The 20,278-nt window shown below is 40.7% G+C and overlaps 1 protein-coding gene across 5 annotated transcripts in view; it reads left to right on the forward strand.

Annotated features, from left to right (window-relative positions):
* Positions 1 to 20,278, forward strand: part of lrch1 (leucine-rich repeats and calponin homology (CH) domain containing 1) — a 502,659-nt gene that overhangs the window by 392,285 nt on the left and 90,096 nt on the right. For 4 of the 5 annotated variants that reach the window (XM_073046169.1, XM_073046165.1, XM_073046167.1 and 1 more), the window contains 2 exons: positions 3,618 to 3,659; positions 8,468 to 8,552. In XM_073046169.1, coding sequence (XP_072902270.1) covers positions 3,618 to 3,659; positions 8,468 to 8,552 — 127 coding nt within the window. The remainder of the gene's footprint in view (positions 1 to 3,617; positions 3,660 to 8,467; positions 8,553 to 20,278) is intronic. The other variant, XM_073046166.1, reaches the window with a different exon arrangement.

The raw sequence follows: 20,278 nt of genomic DNA on the forward strand, positions 1-20,278 counted from the left end.
CTACTCAATGATCCGTACTTTAAAGAACAAACTAAAAAAGAAATTGGTCTCTACTTAGAATTTAATGATAATGGAAAGGTTTCACCTCCCATTTTATGGGATACTCTGAAGGCTGTCTTCAGAGGGAAAATTATAGCACTGTCTTTATATAAGAAAAAAAATAAGGAATAAAACATTAGAGGAATTACAAAATAGGCTGAAGGAACTAGAGAAAAAACACAAATTGAATTTGGCACAGGATACATTAGGGGAAATTTTAAAAATTAGGAATGAAATTAATAGTTTGGCTATGCGAGAAATGAGGAAAAATTTAATGTTTCTGAAACAGAGACATTATGAAAGTGGATCAAAATCTATGAAAATACTGGCATGGAAACTGAAAAAAAAGATAGCAGAAAATACAATTCATAGAATTAGACACCCAAGAATGAAAATGATAAAAAATAAGCTAAGTGAAATTCAAGAAGCTTTTGAAGTGTTTTACAAAACTCTATATTTCAAAGTTCCAGGAGGAAGCATAACCCAAATTGACACCTTCTTGAATTCTCTAGAGTTACCCACTTTAAGTGAAGAACAAAATAGAACGATGACTGCTGACATATCTGAAGTTGAATTAAAAGCTGCAATTAGTAGGCTTAAATTAAGCAAGTCACCAGGATCAGATGGGTATACGGCAGAGTGGTACAAAGAATTTAAAAATGAGTTAATTCCTGTTTTACTCCCCACACTGACCTGGGCTCTAAAAAAGGCACAAACGCCACCCAGTTGGAAGGAAGCGATAATCTCAGCTATACCGAAAGAAGGCAAGGATAAAATGGAATGTGGGTCACTTAGACCAATATCCGTTCTTAATGCAGATTATAAATTATTTACCTCCATCATGGCCAAACGATTAGAGGAGTTTCTACACATACTGATACGTAACTATCAGACAGGTTTTATACGACAAAGCCTGACACAAGACAATATACGAAGGACACTTCACATTATGGATCAAATACAAAAAAATAAAATCGAAGCAATAGTGATGTGTGGACACTGAAAAAGCATTTGATTTGCTTAATTGGAATTTTCTTTACAGAGTTTTACATAGATTTGGTTTCCAAGGCACAATTATTAAAACTATACAGACACTATATGACAATCCTACTGCTAGGATTAAAATCAATAGATATTTATCAAATAGTCTTACTCTAGAAAGGGGCACGAGACAGGGTTGTGCATGGTCACCGCTACTCTTAGCATTATATCTGGAACCATTAGCTCAATACATCAGACAAAATGAAGATATCAGGGGAATTACTATTAAAGGGACAGAGCATAAATTGGCTTGTTATGCAGATGACATCTTGATCTATCTAGGGCAACCAACATGCTCTTTACCTAAATTGATGCAATCCTTTGAACTATAAGGTCAATTATCAGGATACAAGATCAACATAGATAAAACCTTCATATTACTATAGCCCACCAAGAGAAATTCAAAGTAGATACCCCTGGGCATGGCACATAGAGTCTTTCAAATATTTGGGCATCATTATGCCAAAAGATTTGGCAAAATTATCAGAATGTAATTATCAGCCTTTATATAAAAAATTAAGGAAGATGTGGCAAGATGGAACCTGATTCCTTTTTTCAGTCTCAGTTCAAGGATTGAGTCTATTAAAAAGAATATACTGCCCAGACTGTTATATCTCTTTCAGACCCTAGCAATAGAGATTAATCAAAAGCAATTCAATGAATGGAACAAGATGTTATCAAGGTATATTTGGCAGGGTAAAAGGCCTAGAGTTCATCTCAAAACTTTGCAGTTAACAAAGGAAAAGGGGGGATGTGGCCTACCTGCTCTTAGAGATTATTATTTTGCAGCACAGTTGAGAGCTGTGATACATTGGTGCAACCCATCGTATGACACTCAATGGAAAAACATTGAGGAGCGGGTACTTCCCATCCCCATCCAAGCAATTTTGGCTGATAACAACCTGCAAAGGTACATAAACACTATTGATAACCCATGGGTGAAATTGACTCTTAAAATATGGAAGACTACTGTGAAAGAATATAATCTAGAGAGAGATATTGCAATTCTTAAATGCTGTGCATATGACTCGGATTTTACACTAAATAAATTGGATGCTAGATTTAAGGACTGGGCAGCAAAAGGAATAGCGGTTCTTTGCAACATAATGAAAGAAGGAACACTGTTCAGTTTTGAAATGCTTAAAGAGAAACACTTATTAGAAAAACAAGATTTTTATCGATATTTACAGATGGAGCAATATGTTAATAAGACGCTTAAAAATATAACCAAGGCAAGTACATGCTTGATAGAACTATTTCGAAAAGCATGTAATTCAGATAATGGTAGTAGAATCATTTCAAGTATGTATAAGGAGTTGTCAAATCTTAAAACACATTCGTCATCATACATTAAAACAAAATGGGAGAAGGAAGGAGAGATAATTATATCTGAGGAAGAATGGACGATAATATGGAGGTATCAATGGAAGTGTACCGGTTCACAGAAATGGAGGGAGTTTGGATGCAAACACTGGATAAGATATTTTATTGCACCCTCTCAGAAATCCCATTATGATAGTAACCTCCCTGTTTGCTGGAGAAATTGTGGAAATCAAAATCATTATCATATTTTTTGGGACTGCCCTGTTATCAAAAACTATTGGAGGGGGATACACAATGCCCTACAATACATCTTTAAATGTGAAATACCCTTAGAGAGTAACACCATATATTTTGGATATATACCTCAAGAATGATTGAAAAGAGATAAATATTTAAGGAATATACTGTTGGTGGCTGGTAAAAAGACTCTTACTAGGAAATGGTTATCACAGGAGAGCCCAACTTTAAATGCATGGATGGAAATTACAATGGACGTTTACAAAATGGAGAAGATAACAGCATCTGTTAATCGTAAGCTGGAACAATTTGATTCATACTGGGAAAAATGGTTTAACTACGTAATGCCTCATAGGCCTGATTTTATTCTCACAAATCAATGAATATGTTGTAAAAAAAAAGATCACTTCCTATTTGTACATAGTTCACCTCATAAATACTTTGTGGAGATATGTGATATATATGATTATATGATATATATATATACAATGTCTGAAATATATCTTATGGAAATGTTTGTTTGATGATGAGCTTCAATAAAAAATATATTACAAAAAGAAGAGAAGTTTGGATGAGGGAGCTATGGAGGGTCCAGGTAAAGGTAGAAGGGACTCAGCACAAGAAAGGCCAGCAGAGATTAGATGGATTGAAAGGCAGCTGTGCTCTATAACTCTTTGACAATTTAGTGTCAGGCCTCCTTGAAGTGAACGAGCTCCCACAGATCAGCTGGGTAATATTTAGAGTCATTGAGCTCGAAGCAGGCCTTTCTTAATTACTGCAGTGGAGTACGATTTACAGTGAAATGTGATGGTGTTCCCTTGCATCTAATGCTCTAGCAATTCTCTACTCAGTTTTATCTGTGACTTGTTATGAGATCTAAGTTTGATCTTCCCTCTCCCAATATATGATCAGTTACCAAACTGAATGTTCAAAGTATTTTCTTTCTTTTATTTTCACATGTTCTGATATCTACATAGAATACTAATGAGAGTATGGAGAAGAATGAGACAGAAAATGAGGTGAGTGCCCTTGAGGAAATCTGACGAATTGAATGGAATTGACTTTAATACTTACGTCCTTCATATACATGTGGAGTAAAAATCTTTATGTTATGTCTCCATCTAAATGTGCAATTTATAGTAATTTATAATAAATAATATGTACAACAGGATCAGCAGTATAACATAGAAATACAGTTGTGTCTGCATGAATTAAGCAGTCTGATGGCCTGGTGGCAGAAGCTGTCGTGGAGCCTGTTGGTCCTGGCTTTAATGTTGTGGTACCGCTTCCCAGATGGTAGCAGCTGGAATAGATTGTGGTTGGGGTGACTCAGGTGCCCAATGATCCTGCACACCTGTCTTTGTAAATGTCCTGAATAGTGGTAAGTTCACATCTACAGATACATTGGGCTGTCCACACTGCTCTCTGCAACTGAGGGAAGTGATACCAGGCAATGATGCAGCCTGTCAGGATGCTCTTAATTGCACCCCTATAGAAAGTTCTTAGGATTTGGGGGCCCATACCAGACTTCTCCAGCCATCTGAGGTGAAAGAGGTGCTTTTGTGCTTTTTTCACCACACAGCTAGTAAGTATGCATGAGATCCTCGGTGATAATTATGCCAAGAAACTTAAAGCTGTTCACCCTCACATCCCAGATCCATTGATGCCAATAGGGGTTAGCCTGTCTACATTCCTCCTGTAGTCCACAACCAGCTCCTTTGTTTTTGTGATGTTGGGGGAGAGGTTGCTTTCTTGACACCACTGTGTCAGGCTGATGACCTCTTCTCTGTAGGCTGCCTCATTATTGTTTGAGATAAGGCCAATCAGTGTAGTGCCGTTAGCAAATTTAATTAACAGATTGGAGTTGTGAATGGCCACACAGTCATGAGTGTACAGAGGGTAAAGGTGTGGGCTTAGGACACAGCCCTGAGGGGCACCTGTGTTGAGGGGCAAGGGTGAGGGAGCCCACTCTTAACCACCTGCCGGCGAACTGACAGGAAGTCCAGGATCCAGCTACACAAGGCAAGGTGAAGGCCAAGCCTCTGAGCTTCTTGTCGAGCCTGGAGGGAATTATGGTGTTGAATGCTGAACTGTAATCCAAAAACAACATTCTCACATAAGCATTCTTCTCCAGATGTGTAAGGACGGTGTGTAGAGCAGTGGCTATTGTGTCATCTGTCGATCGGTTGTGTCTGTAGGTGAATTGTAGAGGGTCCAGTTTGGGTGGTAGCAGGCTGCAGATGCAGTTCTTAACCAGCCTGTCAAAGCATTTGCTTATTATTGAGGTGAGTGCGACCGAACACCAGTCATTCAGACACGTTACCTTGGTCTTTTAGGTACAGGGACAATGGTGGAATGTTTTGAAGCAGGAGAGCACTCTACACTGGGAAAGGGAGAGATTAAAAATGTCTATGAACACACCTGTCAGTTGTGCTGCACATTAATTCTTACAGTTTAATCAGAACAAAATTGATCCGTCTTCCTCATATGCCACCAATTCCCTCTTCCTTCCCACCCTTAGCACACACCCATCCACACTCCATAAAAAGTGCATAAATATTCTGATCCGGCATTGTACTGCACCTTGTTTTTATTTGGTTAAGGTAAATAATATTTGGTTTTAGTAGCAATTTTAAAAGCAGACTAGTCCTGCAGGAAGCAAATTCATATGCATGTTAGCTTACTGGTTTAAGCAGTGATGGGAAATTGTAGCTCTGCACACTGTGAAACGTGCTTTAAGGTTCCTATCACCATCATTTTATGCTAATAGAGAACCACCCGTGTCCAAAGCTACTTGGTCAAACGTGTTTGAAAGTGGTATTGAGTGTATTAACTACACTTGTACATTACATACTGTCTCATAGATAAAGAGCCATAAAGCTTTTCAGTGCTGTGGAATGCAAATAGCTAGGTATGTGCAGTGACAGTAGAAGATGAATGGCGACATCCTGACATAAGTATGGAAGCTTTAGAGAAAATACAGAGGACATTTACCTGGATGTTGCCTGGACGAGAGGACATGCTTATAGAATATAGAACATAAAACAGTACAGCACAGTAACAGGCCCTTCGGCCCACAGTGTTGTGCCAACCAGCTAAAAAGTAAATCAAAAATGATGTCTTATGAAGATAGATTGAGTAAGTTAGGGTTATTCTCTTTGGAGTGAAAGAGGATGAGATGAGGCTTGATAGAGGTGAGCTGTTTGATAAAAGGCATACATCAACTGGACAGCCAGAGACTTTTCCCCAAGGTGGAAATGGCTTATAATAACAGGGCATCGTTTAAGGTGATTTCCACTTTAAGGTGATGCTGGTGAAGCACCGTAAAATTTGCTGTCAGCCAAAACAACTATAAATACCTTTATTAATCACATTTTTTTCTCAAAAACGATCATTCCTATCAATAGCCTGTAACTTCCCTTTCGGAATTGCACTTTTGAACTGCTTGTACAAACTGCCATTTTTTGTGATGTGAGCTGAAGTCTCGAAGGTGCATTACAGTTGCAACATGATGAATATGGGCCAATCTGAAGTGGTGTGGCCCAGGCCTGAAAGTGAGAAATGAGTCAGTGTTTGCCTACTGGAGTGGAATTGGAGACAATTGGAAGCGGCTGAGATGCAGGCCTGAGAGTGAGGAACAAGTCGAGGTTTGACTGATGTAAGAATTGGAAAGGTTGAGTATGGGCCAAATGAGGCGGCAGGGCCCGGACGTGAGAGCCAACCGAAGTGGCAGGGCCCAGATCTGACAACAATTCAAGCACCAGGCCAGATTGAAATGTTCAGGGTGTTAGGGCTAGAGGCAAGGGACAGGCCAGTGTTCAGCTTGCAACTAGGCGAAGTTTACTCATTTCTGGGCTGAACTGAGTCTGTGGCCTGCAACTAACAGGATTCTTGATCAGCTGCAGTGATAACTGGCATTGTGACTGTGGACAATCTTTCATGAATTTCAGTTCTAAATGTTATTTGCTTACTTTCATTGTTTGCACATCTTTCTACTGATTTGATGGGATTATTTTTACCAGCAGAGCCTACCTTCCTATTGGACATCCAGCTTCCAACTACATCCAACCTCCAGCCATGATTCAGTGATGGCCAGAACATCATATCTGACAATCTGTAATAGTGCAACAAGATCATCCTTCTTACACTCTGTGCATTGAGATATAACACTTTGAGTGCTGTGTTTGCTACTCCTTTTTGATTCTGCATCCCTAATGCAGTGATACTTACCCTGCTGGCTGCAATTATGTCCTATCATCTGCCTGCTCTTCCTGACAGTCTTACTGCTTGCTATCTTTGCTTTTTTTACCATCTGTCCTATTCTGAATCCCCCTGCCAAATTAGTTTAAACCCTCCCCAACAGCTCCAACAAGCATGTCCATGGGAATATTGGTTCCCCTTGGGTTCAGGTGCATCGCATCACATTTGAACAGATCATAGCTCCCCCGGAAGAGATCGCAGTGATCCAAGAACTTGAATTCCTGCCCCAGCTTCTCAGCCACACGTTAATCTGCCAAATCATCCTGTTTCTACCCTCACTAACGTATGGCACAAGCAGCAATCCAGAATTTACTACTCAGGAAGTCCTATTTCGCAGCTTTCTACCTAGCTCTCTAAATTCTCTTTTCAGGATGTTTTTAGCTTCCAATAAGGAGACAGATCTCAAGATTGTATGTAGTATACATACTTTGATAGTAAATGTACTTTGAATCAAAGTTAAAAGTATAAGGGAGATGTCAGAGGTACGTTCTTTATCAGGGTGTTGGGTGTGTGAGACACCCTGCCAGTGGTGGCAGAAGAGGCAGATACAGAGGGGCATTTAAGAAACTCCTGGATGATAAACAAATGGAGGACTATGTAGGAAGGAAGGGAGGTATTGATCTTAGAGTAGGTTAAAAAAAACTCTCAACATTGTGGGCTGCAGGACCTGTACTGTTCTGTAATGTTCTATGTAACTCTGAAGTATGATTAACTGAACTTTTCTGTATAAGTTATTTAAAATTCTGAATATCTAATACATTTTGCTTCCAGCTGATGTTATATTTGAAATGCAAATAATATGAACTTGTCACAATGGTTTCACCTGCAGCCAAAGAATATTACCCACTACTACCATAGATTAGTGTTGATAGTTCCAATATTACTGAAAATATAAGAATCCTTTAGCTAGATATAAAATTAAGAGGATGTATCATTTTCACTTTGGAAGTAGAATATCTCACTATATTCTGGTGTGATTACTTCCCAACCTCTGACTGGATCCCACATAAATTATTATTGTTCCCAGTACCCATTAATAGCACATTGGAAAATAGAATCAACTCTTCACTACATCACTTAAGTTATCATTTTTAAATTCAGCTCCCCTAAGAATATCCTGCTTATATTTAAAGTAAATAATCAGCTCATTTCAGATTAGAAGTAATGTTCACAAGCTAGTTTTCTGAAGCTAGATTTTCCTTTTTATTGTAATCAGTAATATAATTTTTAACATGTCTGCAAAATTTTAATTAACAATTTAACTTTAGAATTCAAAATTACACCACAAATGAAGTTCAACAGTGCTGTATCCCAGAAAAAAGGCACAATTTCATTTTCAGCTAAAGCATCTGTGGAAAGGATAAATCCTCACAGTATTTACAAAGTGTACTCATTTGTTTTCTGATACCAAATATCAGTGAATTGTTGAACACATAATCATTTGGAAATGTTCTGATTAAACAACCTGAATTATATAGCAAATCATATATACAGGGAACTGAGTTTATCAGCTGCGTGATGAACATTGAACTGAGTTTTATTTTTAATGTCATTTGAAAACCTACAGGATGAGAAGAAGACTTCCATAGTCACACCTACATCGTCTCCTGATGCATCACCCACAGCCCCCTTTGGGCTGAAGCCAAGATCTGGTAAGTCATTCTTTGAATTTCAGTTGCATTAAAAGACAGCCACCCTCCTCCAGAGCACTGTGCAATAGGCTTATAAGCATTTCTTAAAGAATGGATCTATTTGACCGGTTTGTTGAAGGGAGCTCTTGGTTTATGGTGAGTGTTGTGAAGAGGTCAGTGTGGGAAAGGCTCAGACTCATTGGGGAAATTTTCCAGTAGTGGAAGCTCACTTCCCTTTGCAATCCATGCATTGAAATGAAATCATCTGCAAAGTATAATCATGTGCTTGGCTCCTATTCTCGGTGGACTAGGGATGAAGGGCATCCACGGTTGAATGTCATACCGCCAAGACCCTACCACCCCTCATATCAGCAAGTCTTTGGTGGGTTTCAGGATCTGAGTTCTGTGAGTCCCAGAGGCACAAGGGCCGGTGATCCTCTAGCTACACAGTTTATGTGACCGGAATTCAAGGCTTACGTTCTGAGTCCTGGACTTCGGGATTCCTTCATCGGCAAAGCCTGGAGTTCAATCATGTTTGTTGTCATTGGCTTAGTACTGGGGTTGATAATGAAGATTGAAGCCCAACAGTCAGTTTGTAGTCTGGGAGTCAAGGCTGGATGGCTGAAAGCATAGGTCTGTCAGTCTGCAAGTCCACTGGGGAAGTTGAAGGCCCAATGTCTGCGAGTCTGCTGAAGGCCTGGGGTTGGAGGACTGTCTTGTGTGTGCGAGGGTGTGGGAGAAACAGGGCTTGTTTTGCTGTTGTTTTGTTGCTGTTTGTGAACTTGGTGGGCATGCTGTGCTGGTGCCAAAATAAGACAACAAGAGATAGGAGCAGAATTAGACTATTTGGCCCATCAAGTCTTCTGCACCATTTCTTCATGGCTGATCCATCTTTCCTCTCAGCTGCATTCTCCTGCCTTCTCCCCATAATCTTTCACATCTTGACCAATCAAAAATCTATCTACTTTCGCGTTAAATACACCAAATGGCTTGTCCTCCACATATGCCTGTGGCAACAATTTTCACAGATTCACCACCATCTGGTTAAAGAAAATCCACCTCCTCTCTAGGCCTTTCAACATTCACTAGATTTCAATCAGATCCCCCTCATACTTTTAAATGCCAGCAAGTACAGGACCAGAGCTATCAAATGCTTCTCATACGATAACCCAATCATTCCCGGAATCATCCTCATGAACCTCCTGTCCAATGTCAGCATATCTTTTGCTCCCACAATGGGTCATAATAACCATATAACAATTACAGCATGGAAACAGGCAATCTCAGCCTTTCTAGTCCATGCCAAACGCTTACTCTCACCTAGTCCCACTGACCTGCACTCAGCCCATAACCCTCCATTCCTTTCCTGTCCATATACCTATCCAATTTTTTTTTTAAATGACAAAATCGAACCTGTCTCTACCACTTCTACTGGAAGCTCATTCCACATAGCTACCACTCTCTGAGTAAAGAAGTTCCCTCTCATGTTACCCCTAAACTTTTGCCCCGTAGCTCTCAACTCATGTCCTCTTGTTTGAATCTTCCCCTACCCTCAATGGAAAAAGCCTATCCCTGTCAACTCTATCTATCCCCCTCATAATTTTAAATACCTCTATCAAGTCCCCCCTCAACCTTCGATGCTCCAAAGAATAAAGTCCTAACTTGTTCAACCTTTCCCTGTGACTTAGGTGCTGAAACCCAGGTAACATTTTAGTAAATCTTCTCTGTACTCTCTCTATTTTGTTGACATCTTTCCTATAATTCGGTGACTAGAACTGTACACAATACTCCAAATTTGGCCTCACCAATGCCTTGTACATTTTTAACATTACATCCCAACTCCTATAGTCAGTGCTCTGATTTATAAAGGCCAGCATACCAAAAGCTTTCTTCACCACCCTATCCACATGAGATTCCACTTTCAGGGAACTATGCACCATTATTCCTAGATCACTGTGTTCTACTGCATTCTTCAGTGCCCTACCATTTACCATGTATGTGCTATTTGGATTATTCCTACCAAAATGTAGCACCTCACACTTATCAGCATTAAACTCTATCTGCCGTTGTTCAGCCTACTCTTCTAACTGGCCTAAATCTCTCTGCAAGCTTTGAAAACCTACTTCATTATCCACAATGCCACCTACCTTAGTATCATCTGCATACTTACTAATCCAATTTATGATGATCCAATTAATGATCATCCAGATCATTAATGTATATGACAAACAACAATGGACCCAGTACAGATCCCTGAGGCACACCACTAGTCACTGGCCTCCAACCTGACAAACAGTTATCCTGTTATCAGTTATCAAACATTTCTTTAACAGAGATGCTCTGGCATCTCCCATCCAGCCACTGTTGAATCTATTTTACTACTTCAATATTAATACCCAACAATTGAACCTTCCTAACTAACCTTCCGTGCAGAACCTTGTCAAAGGCCTTACTGAAGTCCATATAGACAACATCCACTGCTTTACCCTTGTCAACTTTCCTCATAACCTCTTCAAAAAATTCAATAAGATTTGTCAAACATGACCTTCCATGCACAAATCGGTGCTGACTGTTCCTAATCAGACCCTGTCTATCCAGATAATTATATATACCATCTCTAAGAATGCTTTCCATTAATTTACCCACCACTGACGTCAAACTGACAGGCCTATAATTGCTAGGTTTACTCTTAGACCCCTTTTTAAATAATGGAACCACATGAGCAATACGCCAATCCTCTGGCACCATCCCCGTTTCTAATGACATTTGGAATATTTCTGTCTGAGCCCCTGCTATTTCTACACTAACTTCCCTCAAGGTCCTAGGGAATATCCTGTCAGGATCCGGAGATTTATCCACTTTTATATTCCTTAAAAGCACCAGTACTTCTTCCTCTTTAATCATCATAGTTTCCATAACTTCCCTATTTGTTTCCCTTACCTTACACAATTCAATATCCTTCTTCACTATCCTTTTGCTATTAATATAACTGTAGAAACCCTTCGGATTTATTTTCACCTTACTTGCCAAAGCAACCTCGTATCTTATTTTAGCTTTTCTAATTTCTTTCTTAAGATTCTTCTTACATTCTTTATATTCCTCGAGCACCTCATTTACTCCACGTTGCCTATATTTACTGTAGATTTCTCTCTTTTTCCTAACCAAGTTTCCAATATCCCTTGAAAACCATGGCTCTCTCAAACTTTTAACCTTTCCTTTCAACTTAACAGGAACATAAAAATTCTGTACCCTCAAAATTTCACCTTTCAATGACCTCCATTTCTCTATTACATCCTTCCCATAAAACAAATTGTCCCAATCCAGTCCTTCTAAATCCTTTCGCATCTCCTCAAAGTTAGCCTTTCTCCAATAAAAAATCTCAACCCTTGGTCCAGTTCTATCCTTCTCCATAATTATATTGAAATTAATGGCATTGTGATCACTGGACCCAAAGTGCTTCCCAACACATACCTCCGTCACCTGACCTATTTAATTCCCTAACAGAAGATCCAACATTGCCCCTTCTCTAGTTGGTACCTCTATGTATTGCTGCAAAAAACTATCCTGCACACATTTTACAAACTCCAAACCATCCATTCCTTTTACAGTTTGGGCTTCCCAGTCTATGTGTCTAACTTGTTCAATCTTTCTCTGTAACTTGAATGCTGAAACCCAGGTAATATTCTAGTAAATCTCCTCTGTACTCTCTCTATTTTGTTGACATCTTTCCTATAACTTAGATAGATAGATAGATTCATTTATTCATCCCCATGGGGAAATTCAACATTTTTTTCCAATGTCCCATACACTTATTGTAGCAAAACTAATTACATCCAATACTTAACTCAGTAAAAATATGATATGCATCTAAATCACTCTCTCAAAAAGCATTAATAATAGCTTTTAAAAAGTTCTTAAGTAGTTTACTTAAATACATTGAGTCCTAACCCCGGCACTTTAACATATCTTACTCCTGGCGGTTGAATTGTAAAGCCGAATGGCATTGGGGAGTATTGATCTCTTCATCCGGTCTGAGGAGCATTGCATCGATAGCAACCTGTCGCTGAAACTGCTTCTCTGTCTCTGGATGGTGCTATGTAGAGGATGTTCAGGGTTTTCCATAATTGCCCGTAGCCTACTCAGCGCCCTTCGCTCAGCTACCGATGTTATATTCTCCAGTACTTTGCCCACGACAGAGCCCGCCTTCCTTACCAGCTTATTAAGACGTGAGGCGTCCCTCTTCCCACGCCACCACAAAGAAGAGGGCGCTCTCCACAACTGACCTATAGAACATCTTCAGCATCTCACTACAGACATTGAATGACGCCAACCTTCTAAGGAAGTACAGTCGACTCTGTGCCTTCCTGCACAAGGCATCTGTGTTGGCAGTCCAGTCTAGCTTCTCGTCTAACTGTACTCCCAGATACTTGTAGGTCTTAACCTGCTCCACACATTCTCCATTAATGATCACTGGCTCCATATGAGGCCTAGATCTCCTAAAGTCCACCACCATCTCCTTGGTCTTGGTGACCAGAACTGTACACAATACTCCAAGTTTGGCCTCATGGTACAGTTTTAACATTACATCCCAACTCCTATACTCAATGCTCTGATTTATAAAGGCCAGCATACCAAAAGCTTTCGTCTTCACCCTATCCACATGAGACTCCACCTTCAGGGAACTACAGACAGACGGACAGACAGACATACTTTATTGATCCCGAGGGAAATTGGGTTTTGTTACAGCCGCACCAACCAAGAATGCTGAAGAAATATAGCAATATAAAACCATAAATAATTAAATAATAATAAGTTAATCATGCCAAGTGGAAATAAGTCCAGGAGCAGCCTATTGGCCGAGGGAGTTTGATGGCCACAGGTAGGAACGACTTCCTATGAGGCTCAGTGTTACATCTCAGTGGAATGAGTCTCTGGCTGAATGTACTCCTGTGCCTAACCAGTACATTATGGAGTGGATGGGAGTCATTGTCCAAGATGGCATGCAACTTGGACGGCATCCTCTTTTCAGACACCACCGTCAGAGAGTCCAGTTCCACACCCACAACGTCACTGGCCTTACAAATGAGTTTGTTGATTCTGTTGGTGTCTGCTACCCTCAGCCTGCTGCCCCAGCGCACAACAGCAAACATGATAGCACTGGCTACCACAGCCTCGTAGAACATCCTCAGCATCGGCTGGCAGATGTTAAAGGACCTCAGTCTCCTCAGGAAATAGAGACGGTTCTGAACCTTCTTGTAGACAGCCTCAGTGTTCTTTGACCAGTCCAGTTTATTGTCCATTCCAATCCCCAGGTATTTGTAATCCTCCACTATGTCCACACTGACCCCTTGGATGGTCCATTATTCCTAGATCACTCTGCATTCCTCAACGCACTACCATTTACCATGTATATGTATCACTCCAAGTAATTCTTCACCAGTGTCTTAAAAAGTTTTTATTTTCAAGTCCTCTCGAAATGAATGCTTCTCAACAACGATTCAACCTACAAGTTAACCTTCAGGCAGTCCTGCATGAGGACTCCCAAGTCCCTTTGTACCTCCAATTTTTGAATTATTTTCCCATTTAGAAAATAGTCTACACTTTTATTCCTTCTACGAAACTGCGTGACCAAACACTTCCTGACCCTGTATTTCATCTGACACTTTGACCATTGTCCAAATCTGTCCAAGTCCTTCTGCAGACTCTCTGCTTCCTCAGCACTGCCTGCCCCTCCACCTATCTTCATATAATCTGCAATCTGACTTCCCTTGTTAGTCATGGTTGTGTCATCCTGCCTTTAGGATTCTATTTCTTTGGGATGTATCATTACTGTGTCCTCAGAATTGCTCCCAGGAACTCCAGCCATTGCTGTTCTGCTGTCATCCCTGCTCGTGTCCTCTTCCAATCAACTTTACAGCTTCTCTCTCATGCCTCTATAATTCAAAAGTAATACTGATACATCTGACTTTAGCTTTTCCCTTTCAAATTGCAGGGTGAAATATATCATATTATGATAACTGATGCTATCTATTATACTATGTTCCTTTACCTTAAGCTCCCTAATCAAATCTGGTTCATTATGCAACACCTAATCTAGAATAATCTTTTTCCTTGTAGACGCAGCCACAAGCTGCTCTCAAAACCATCTCGTAGGCATTCTACAAATTCTCTCTCTGCAATCCAGCACCAAACTTATTTTCCCAAACTACCTGCAAATTGAAATCTCCCATCACTAAACATTGCCCTTTTGATTTGGGGTGATTTCTGTCTCCCATTGTAATTTGATAGCATTAATTTACCCTTGCATTTTCTTAACTCTACACACAAGTATTCCACATCTTTCAATCCTATGTCACCTTTTTTTATGGATTTGATTTTTTCTTTTACCAAACAGAGCCACCCCTCCCCTCTGCCTACCTGTCTGTCCTTCTATTACAAGGTGTATCCTTTGCTGTTAAGCTCCCAATTATGATCTTCTTTCAGTGAAGACTCAATGATGGCCACAACGTCATACCTACCAATGTCTAACTGCACTACAAGATCATTCACCTTATTCTGAATACTGCTTGCATTCAAATATAACACCCAGTCCTGTATTCTTCACCATTTTTGATTTTTCTTCCCCATGTTACTCTTCAACTCATCCCACTGACTGCAGTTTTGCCCTATCATCTGTCTATCCTTCATGAGAGTCTCACTGCACACTGCATCTAGTTGTATACCAAATGCCCATCCTCAGCATTATCACTTTGGTTCCCATCCCAGTGTCTAATTAGTTTAAACTCTCCTGAATAGCTCTGGCAAACCTGCCCAGAAGGATATTAATCCACCTCCGATTCAGTTGTAAGCCACAGCAGCTGGGTCAGACAGATAGACAGCCAGACATACTTTATTGATCCCGAGGGAAATCGGGTTTTGTTACAGTGGCACCAACCAAGAATAGTGTAGAAATATAGCAATATAAAACCATAAATAATTAAATAATAATAAGTAAATTATTCCAAATGGAAATAAGTCCAGGGCCATCCTATTGGCTCAGGGTGTCTGACTCTCTGAGGCAGGAGTTGTAAAGTTTGACGGCCACAGGCAGGAATGACTTCTTATGACGCTCACTGTTGCATCTTGATGGAATGAGTCTCTGGCTGAACGTACTCCTGTGCCTAACCAGTATATTATGGAGTGGATGGGAGACACTGTCCAAGATGGCATGTGATATTAATACGCAGCAGCCTCTCCGTACTCTGGATTTATGTGGATTTTCTGGTCTGTTTTGTCATGTGCTTTTATGATATCATTCTGGAGGAACGTTGTCTAATTTTTTAACTGCATTGCATTTGTGGTTTCTAAATGACAATAAATTGAACCTGAATCTGAATCTGAACTTGGACAGCATCCTCTTTTCAGACACTGTCAGAGAGTCCAGTTCCACCCCCACAACATCACTGGCCTTACGAATGAGTTGGTTGATTCTGTTGGTGACTGCTACCCTCAGCCTGCTGCCCCAGTACACAACAGCAAACATGATAGCACAGAGTCTGGTGCTGTGGTTCTGAAGGGAAGTGGGGAGAAGAGGACTGCAGTAGTGATGGGGGATTCCATAGTCAGAGAGTGAACACGAGATTCTGTGGACATAGAAATATAGAAAATAGGTGCGGGAGTAGGCCATTCAGCCTGCACAGCCATTCAGTATGATCATGGCTGATCATCCACCTCAGAACCCTGTACCTGCTTTCTCTCCATACCCCCGATCCCTTTAGCCACAAGGGCCATATCTAACTCCTTCTTAAATATAGCCAATGAACTGGCCTCAACTGTTTCCTGTGACAGAGAATTCCACAGATTCACCATTCTCTGTGTGAAGAAGTTTTTCCTCATCGCGGTCCTAAAAGGTTTCCCCTTTATCCTTAAACTGTGACCCCTCATTCTGGACTTCCCCAATATCGAAAACAATCTTCCTGCATCTAGCCTGCCCAATCCCTTTAGAATTTTATACGTTTCAATAAGATCTCCCCTCAATCTTCTAAATTCCAGTGAGTATAAGCCTAGTCGATCCAGTCTTTCTTCATATGAAAGTCCTGCCATCCCAGGAATCAATCTGGTGAACCTACTTTGTACTCCCTCTATGGCAAGAATGTCTTTCCTCAGATTAGGGGACCAAAACTGCACACAATACTCCAGGTGTGGTCTCACCAAGGCCTTGTACAACTGCAGTAGAACCTCCCTGCTCCTGTACTCAAATCCTCTTGCTATGAATGCCAACATACCATTTGCCTTTTTCACCGCCTGCTGTACCTGCATGCCCACTTTCAATGACTGGTATACAATGACACCCAGGTATCGTTGCATCTCCCCTTTTCCTAATCGGCCACCATTCAGATAATAATCTGTTTTCCTGTTCTTGCAACCAAAGTGGATAACCTCAGATTTATCTACATTAAATTGCATCTGCCACAAATTTGCCCACTCACCTAACCTAACCAAGTCACCCTGCATTCTCTTAGCATCCTCCTCACAGCTAACACCGCCGCCCAGCTTCGTGTCATCTGCAAACTTGGAGATGCTGCATTTAATTCCCTCGTCTAAATCATTAATATATATTGTAAGCAACTGGGGTCCCAGCACTGAGCCTTGCGGTACCCCACTAGTCACTGCCTGCCATTCTGAAAAGGTCCTGTTTATTCCTACTCTTTGCTTCCTGTTTGCCAACCAATTCTCTATCCACATCAATACCATACCCCCAATACCATGTGCTTTAAGTTTGCACACTAATCTCCTGTGTGGGACCTTGTCAAAAGCCTTTTGAAAATCCAAATATACCACATCCACTGGTTCTCCCCTATCCACTCTACTAGTTACATCTTCAACAATTTCTGTAAGATTCGTCAGACATGATTTTCCTTTCACAAATCCTTGCTGACTTTGCCAATGATTTCACCTCTTTCCAAATGTGCTGCTATCACATCTTTGATAACCAGCTCTAGCATTTTCCCCACCACCGATGTCAGGCTAACCAGTCTATAATTCCCCAGTCTCTCTCTCCCTCCTTTTTTAAAAAGTGGGGTTACATTAGCCACCCTCCAATCCTCAGGAACTAATCCAGAATCTAAGGAGTTTTGAAAAATTATCACTAATGCATCCACTATTTCTTGGGCTACTTCCTTAAGTAGCAGACCATCTGGCCCTGGGGATTTATCTGCCTTTAATCCCTTCAATTTACCTAATACCACTTCCCATGACTGAGAAAACATTTGGAGTCATGTATAGGCCAGGCAACAATGCCAGATCACCTTAATCACTAAGATTGGCTAGGTGTCTTGTAACACCGTGGTCCTGAAAAAAGTTGTCTCATTTTTACTATGTACTGTACCAGCAGTTATGGTCGAAATGACAATAAAAAATGACTTGACTTGTGCTTTTTATGCTGGATGGAAAGCTTGAGGACCTCTTAATTATATGTTAACTTGCAAGGCCTTTTTTACTCTTAATAACTGCACAGTATTTTTTTTTTATCCTTGTTACCCCCAAAACCATAGTGTAGGAACTCCTCTACCTTTGGGATCCATTAATGAGTAAAATTGGTATTTCAGTATCAGTAATGTCTTGAAGAAGTAATCTTCATAAGACCATAGGACATTGGAGAAGAATTAGCTCATTCAGACATTAAGTCTGCTGCGCCATTTGATCATGGTTGATTTATTATGCATAACTCCATTCTCCTGCCATTTCTCTGTTACCTTTGTCACCCTAATTAATCAAGAACCTATCGACCTCTGCCTTAAATATACTCAATGACTTGCCCTGTATAGCTGTCTGGTACAATGAATTCCACAGATTCACCGCCCTCTGGCTAAAGAATTTTTTCTTCATCCCTGTTGTAAATGGATGTCCCTCTACTCTGAGGCTGTGCCCTCTGGAGCTAGACTTCTTCACTATACCGCATCCATTCTATATAGGCATCTCATTGAGATCCCATTCCCCCCCCCCCCCCCACCTCACCACCACTCCTTCTTCTAAACTCCAATGACGACATGCCTAGAGCCATCAAATGCTCCTCATACATTAACCCTTTCATTCTTGGGATCATTGTTCTGAACTTCCTTGGAACCCTCTCCAATGCTAGCGCATTTTTTTCTTAGGTAAGGGGCCCAAACCTGCTCACAGTACTCCAAGTATTGTCTGACCAATTCCTATAAAGCCTCAGCATCACATCCTTGCTCTTAGATTCCTTTCGAAATAACTGCTAACATTTCATTTGCTTTCGTTACCACTGACTTGACCTGCAAGTTAACCTTCAGGGAATCCTGCAAAAGTAATCCCAGGTTCCCTTTGCACTGCTAATATTTGAATTTTCTCTCTATTTAGAAAGTAGTCCATACCTTTATTCCTTCGGCCAAAGTGCATGACCATACACTTCCCAACACTATTATCCCATCTGCCGCTCTTTTGCCATTCTCCTAATATAAGTCCTTCTGCAGACACTCTGCTTCCCCAACACAACTATCCCCTCCACCTATCTTCGCAAACTTGGCCACAAGCCATCAATTCGTTCATCCAAATCATTGCTATTAGCAGCAGTTCCAACACCAACCCCTGCGAAACACTACCACTCACCAGTAGCCAACCAGAAAAGGCCCTCTTTATTCCCACTTTTTGCCTCCTGCCAGTCACCCAATCTTTTATCTATGCTTGAATCTTTCCTGAAATACAATGGGCTCTTAATTTGTTAAACAGCCTTATGTGCAGCACCTTGTCAAAGGCCTTCTGAAAATCTAAATAAACAACATCCACTAAATTTCCTTGACTGTCCTGCCAATTATTTCCTCAGAAAATTTCCAATAGATTTTCCCTTAAAGAAACCATGCTGACTTTGGCCTAATTTGTCATGTGCCTCCCTGAAACCCTGTCCTTAGTAAATAAGAGACTCCAACATCCTTTGAAGCTCTGAGGTCAGGCTAACTGGCCTACAATTACATTTCTTCAGCTCCCTCCCTTCTTAAAGAGTGGAGTGATATTTACAATTTTCCATTCCTCCGGAACTATTCCAGATTCTAGTGATTCTTGAATGATCATTACTAATACCACCACAATCTCTTCAGCTACCTCTTTCAGAAATCGAGTGTGCAGTCCATCTGACTTAACTACCTTTTGGGCTTTTCAGCTTCCCAAGCACTTTCTCCTTAGTAATAGCAATGACACTCACTTCTGCTCCCTGACACTCTCACATTTCTGGTATTCCGCAGTGAAGACTCATGCAAAATACTTAATAAGTTCGTCTACCAGTTCTTTGTCCCCTATTACTACCTCTCCAACATCAATTTCCATTAGACAACATTCCCTCCCTTGCCTTTATCAACTTTGCCGATAACCTCTTCAAAAATCTGATTGGTTGGGGATGACTTACCATGCATAAAGCCACACTGACCACCCTAATCCTATCTATCCAAATACTTGATATGGTGAGTAGTCACACCAAAGTTGTAGAAGTCAGGAACCAGTGTGACTGTCAAAAGAGGGAAAGGGAATAGGCAGCCAGTGCAAAGAACTCCACAGCCATTCCCCTCAAGAACCACTTCAAATGCAGTAGGGCTTGGGGTGATCTACCGAGGGACACCAGAGCGACCTGTTCTCTGGTACTGAGTCTGTCTCTGGGATTCAGAAGGGAAGAGGGGAGAACAGGATTGCAGTAGTGATAAGGGATTACATAGAAAATCAGACTTACTTATATATCTGGTCCCTTAGCGGGAAGG

Source organism: Hemitrygon akajei, chromosome 5 (genome assembly GCF_048418815.1).
Source record: "Hemitrygon akajei chromosome 5, sHemAka1.3, whole genome shotgun sequence".
NCBI classification, from domain to species: domain Eukaryota; kingdom Metazoa; phylum Chordata; class Chondrichthyes; order Myliobatiformes; family Dasyatidae; genus Hemitrygon; species Hemitrygon akajei.